Genomic DNA, 4,765 nt, shown 5'->3' on the forward strand with positions numbered 1-4,765 from the left:
CTAAGTGGGCACACTTAGTTCACTGCGAGAAAATTTTCTATTCTGAACTTGAGCTCCTTACACCCTTATGGCAAGCCGTGCTTGGATCCTACTGCTCGGCTAGGGTCCTCGCTGCTCGCAACTGCTCGCTACTGCTCGGCAACTCGTTATGGTGGTTGGACCGTGAGTTTGACTGCTCGGCTTTGTTGACACCTGCTCGGACAAGTACAAGACGGCGTTGTACAATGGGTACAAGACGCTCGGGGACTAGCTATGGGGGGTACAACCCCGGATACCCACGGCAGACCACATGGGCTGCGCCCTTAGAGGCGGCCCAGCCCACAAGACGAAGCCTTGCGGGGTACGACCCTGGTCGGCGCCTTCCGCAAGATATCTGTTAGGATATGTATGATCCCAAGATTCCTGTAATCAGTTATTACTTTTCGGTTATCTCTCAGATCTAACCGACTTGTAACCCTACTTCCCGAACTATATAAGGCGGGTTGGGACCCCCTCCAAACACAGGCAATATCATATGATAGCTAATACAAACCAACAGACCATAGGAGTAGGGTATTACGTCATACTGACGGTCTGAACCTGTCTAACTCGTCTGTCTCTGTTGCCTTCTTGTTCTTGATCTCACGCTTCCCTGCCAATCAATCTACCTTCGTGGGATACCTCTCGGAGGATTACCGACGATATTCTGTCGACATGCTCCGCAGGACACGCCGTCGTTGCTGCCTGCGCTACAGCTTCTCTGCTGGGTGTGGGGGCCGGGGTCTGGACCTTCTTTGAGAGGCGGAAGGACGAGAGCCAGAGGGGCGAGGCGAGCGGAGGGAGGTGCTGCGTCGCCGGAGGGAGGAGGCCACAGGAGAGGCGTGGCCCCGTCCCTTCCTCTGCGCTGCCTGGGAGTTTTGTGCGAGGGAGTCAGGGAGATGCACAGCCGGAGGAGGCTTCACAGCACGTGCAGGAAGTCAGGCTCCATCTGGGTCGGCATGGTCCGCTTGATTTGGTGGTACCGGAAGAACCTACATATCATGCGAATATTCTCCTCTGGGTCCGATCCAGTCCAACTAGACTCCAAACCAAACACCCATGAAACTGGGTCGAACCCAGTCCGTCCCACTATCAAACACACGGTTACTCTCTTTGGTATTTATATATAAAAAAAAACTTGCATGGAGCAGCTCGACGGCTCTGTTTTCCTTGAACTGGTACGGCGTTTCAGCAAGTATTACTGTTCCACCACAGTGCTATGCTGCTAGTATCTTATGTCCTTTGCAACATCAGTTAATTATAACTGGCTTTATTTATGTTGTAGTCCTACAGATCAGCGCGTAGTACCACCCCTGCTCTCGTTACAATCTTCTACCCTCTGCTGGCATCAGTTATAAGTAACTGTCCTTTGCAACATCAGTTATGACATTTACAATCTTTTACGCTCTGCTGTATGTGGGCATGCATGCAGCATGCTTGTACGCTAAGCAATCCTCACTGCTACTGCACTTCTACGATGATTATATCAGGTTTCTGTAAAATCTTCGTACTGCGTTTCCAGCTCGTAGATGTCATCAGGATGCGCAACATATTTCTCCCGCGCGCGTTTTGGAAAAAAAGAAGTTGTTTTTCAAATGGAATAAGAACTTTGTCTAACCTAACCGTTCGCTTCGCTGAAAAAATAAGTCGAAAGACTATTCCGGCTGATTTGTCGTGAGAGAAAAACACTGTTCTAGCTGAAAAAACAAGCTGAAAAGTACGGATTATAAGAGAAGCGAACAAGGCCGAGTAGACATGCTGTTCTGTTCTACCATGTTAGCGCAATCCATCTTGAAGCACGCACAGTGATCTTGCTTGCCTGCTGGTCCATGCTCCATGATCGGGCACTCATGCTATATGCACGGAAACATGGTCTCATGGCTTGGACCTCTCTGCTCCGTTAACTGGTACTAGTCTGGTATCCAATCAGTTTCTGTCTTTTCATCTATCTTTCGTCGAGGACCAGCCATATGTACCTGAAAGTAGCGGCAACTGATCGTTTCACAGGGTTTAATTGAATGTTAAGTGCAGTACGGACTCATAGAGCACTGTAGCAACTCCCGTCTGCTACTCCATCAAGTTTCTGTCTGGGATCAACTTCTTGCATGCCGACGACCAAGCAAGCAAGCAGCCAGCAAACATGAGCTGTTGTCGAACCACAATTGTGGGTTCATTCATGACTGGATCGATCAGATCGATACAAGACAAAGTGACAAATAAAAGCTTGGCAGTGTGTCATTAAGCTACAAACATGGTGTGTAGTCCTTTGAATCAGAGGCCCTTCAAACCGCTGTGTTGTGTGTGTACGGTGTACCGAATGGAAAACCCCCTTAACTCATGTGGTGGCCTGGCCTGGCCTCTGTACGTTCGATGCCAAATGCGGGATCACCGGATTACTTTACTGCTCACTTTAATCCCTCAGGTTAGGCTCTAGAACTGGAATGACAAGCTAGCAGCAACCTCCATGAAATGTTCTCATGGCAAGCAGTGGAACTGGTTCAGAATCTGAAGCTATTAAACCCTGGCGGCCTGACCCCTCTCGAGTGGTTTCAGAGTTTTCTCTCGTCTGCGTCAGCGTCACCGATAACGCAAACTGAAGGAAAGGTGAACAACCCTGAATAAAGAATACAGGTCCTGGCGTCATGAATGAACCCTCAAAATGTGGTTAGACTACAGGTTCTAGCGTCATGAATGAACCCTCAAAATGTGGTTAGACAGCAGCTGGTATATACTTGTTTGTTGCTTAAATACGTCAGTCTTACTCGACAGTGACAGTGCAACGAGACTCAAACCAACTGGTTGAAATAAAAGAAACCAAAGGGGAAAAAAAGAAAAGGATCACCCAATGAAAAACATCAGTTACAGGCAACACCTTGAACAGGTCACGAATCCATGGCACACGGAGATCAGATTACGGAGGGCAAGCGTGCAGGCTCTGGATGGAGGATTGGAGGTGGTGAGCAGAGCATCGGCTGGCGTGCGTCTAGTAGAGTGAGTCGACTGTCTTGTTGAGCTCCTCGAGCTTCTTCATCCGCATCCTCTCGCTTTCGCTCACAAGCTGCATGCAACAAATATCCCAGGCGATGCAGAGCAAGAGCAAGTCTTTAGTGATTCAGAAGCTAATGAGTATCAAGAGCTGATTACAGTGATTCAGAGAGGTTTTACCTCGATTAGCCTGTTCACTAGCAGCGCCTTCTCTTTGCTCTTCTCGTTGTACGCCTCCAGGACCTCCTTGTATTCCTTCTCCTTTTTTTCAGTTGGCCAAAACAAAATCCACATGTCAGCTCATGAACGAACTACTTGAAACAAAGGGTGTCAATACAGATATATGGTTATGGTTATCATCTAGCTAATCCATGCAACGCATGTGTCACCTTCTTGACGCAGCTCTTGCTGAGAGGCTTGAGCTGACGGTTCACCGTGTCAATCCGCTTCCGTATGGACTCCACCTCCTTCCGTGTAGGATCCGCCATCCCTTCCAGCTCCTAACAGAGGAAACAACAGCAGGGATTTATACCAGCTTGTGTTCACGCAAAAAAAATCCCACAAATTCCTAATAATACAGTACTACTACTAAATCAGTTCCCTGACTGAATCGAAGTGCTGATGGGTGTCATTCAGGTTCAGGCTATCTCAAAATTCAGAGATCAATATGGTTGCCAGCAGAAGACTAGCGTGATGTCCTAGAACACGAGAAATTCTTTCGGAAATGGAAATGTCCCTTATTGTACGAAATTCGTCCGTTTCAAACGCAGCTAATGCATGTCAGTCGCGTGACGACTAGGGCAGAACAGGGCCGGATGGTTTTTGCGGCTGATAAGTGGCCTGACGCTGTTTTACTCTGAGAGAAAAATACGATCGCAGATAAACTGGGCATAAGTTCAAGCTGACGGACAGGACGTACTGTACCTGCCTGATGAAGGCGAGTCGCTTGGACTCCTCCTCGACGCGTCCGAGGTGCGCGAACACCTTCTCCCGGACCTCCATCTTGCGCCTCTCGATCTGCTCCTCCTTGGCCTTGAACACCGAGAGCGCCGACCTCGAGGAGCCCTCTCCTTCGTCCTCGTCGCCCGCGCTGCTGCCCAGCGACGACGGGTGCTTCACCCGCAGCACCATCTGCATCGGCTGCTCCACGCCGCCGCCGCCCTGCATATCCTCCTCCTCTAGCTCAGGCAGCTCCGCCGCGTACGTACGTTGTCTGTGCGTGTGCGGTTCGACACGGCCTAGCTAGCTATTCTCTCTTCCTTCTCTTCCTCGCTTCACGCCATTTATAGCACAAGCAAGCTGCCTGCAGGTCGCCGTGGCCTCTGTTCTGTTGCTTTCCCGGCAATGCTGGTTGTCTAAGCAACCCAGCACAGTGGCAAGCAAGTGGAACAGAGGAAAAAGGCAAAACAATAGCTAGCAGAACTGCTGCTGTGTCGCCCAAGGAAGAACCGGAGAGGAGGAAGCCAAGAGGCAGCATCATCCCTCCGTCACTACAACTTGTTTTTGATGCACATCAGTACTATGCATGTGACCGAGCGTGTGAGTGCGGGAGCGGCGCACGCACGGACGCACGGTAGCTTCTGTCAGAGACCACCACCAATCTAGATGGCGATGGCGATCAGCCGATCCATCACTGCACCGTATAGTATTGTATGGTTGCTGTTAGGTGGTGAGTGGCGTGCCCTGCCCTGCCGTCATAGGTCGAGTACAAGTAACTCTATCTTCCCCTGCTCTCGCCCGAGAACTGTGCCGGGGAAGCGAC

The 4,765-nt window shown here is 50.1% G+C and overlaps 1 protein-coding gene across 1 annotated transcript; it reads right to left on the bottom strand.

The window, feature by feature from the left end:
- Positions 1 to 2,800: 2,800 nt before the first annotated feature.
- On the bottom strand, positions 2,801 to 4,382 carry LOC136496958 (uncharacterized). The gene is made up of 4 exons (XM_066492736.1): positions 3,928 to 4,382; positions 3,393 to 3,503; positions 3,184 to 3,264; positions 2,801 to 3,076 (listed from the first exon to the last, which is right to left on the bottom strand). Exons 1-4 carry the CDS (start codon positions 4,168 to 4,170, stop codon positions 3,002 to 3,004), a joined length of 510 nt encoding a protein of 169 aa, XP_066348833.1. The 5' UTR covers positions 4,171 to 4,382; the 3' UTR covers positions 2,801 to 3,001.
- Between the last annotated feature and the right edge of the window lie 383 nt (positions 4,383 to 4,765).

Source organism: Miscanthus floridulus, chromosome 12 (assembly GCF_019320115.1).
Source record: "Miscanthus floridulus cultivar M001 chromosome 12, ASM1932011v1, whole genome shotgun sequence".
In the NCBI taxonomy this organism is placed as follows: domain Eukaryota; kingdom Viridiplantae; phylum Streptophyta; class Magnoliopsida; order Poales; family Poaceae; genus Miscanthus; species Miscanthus floridulus.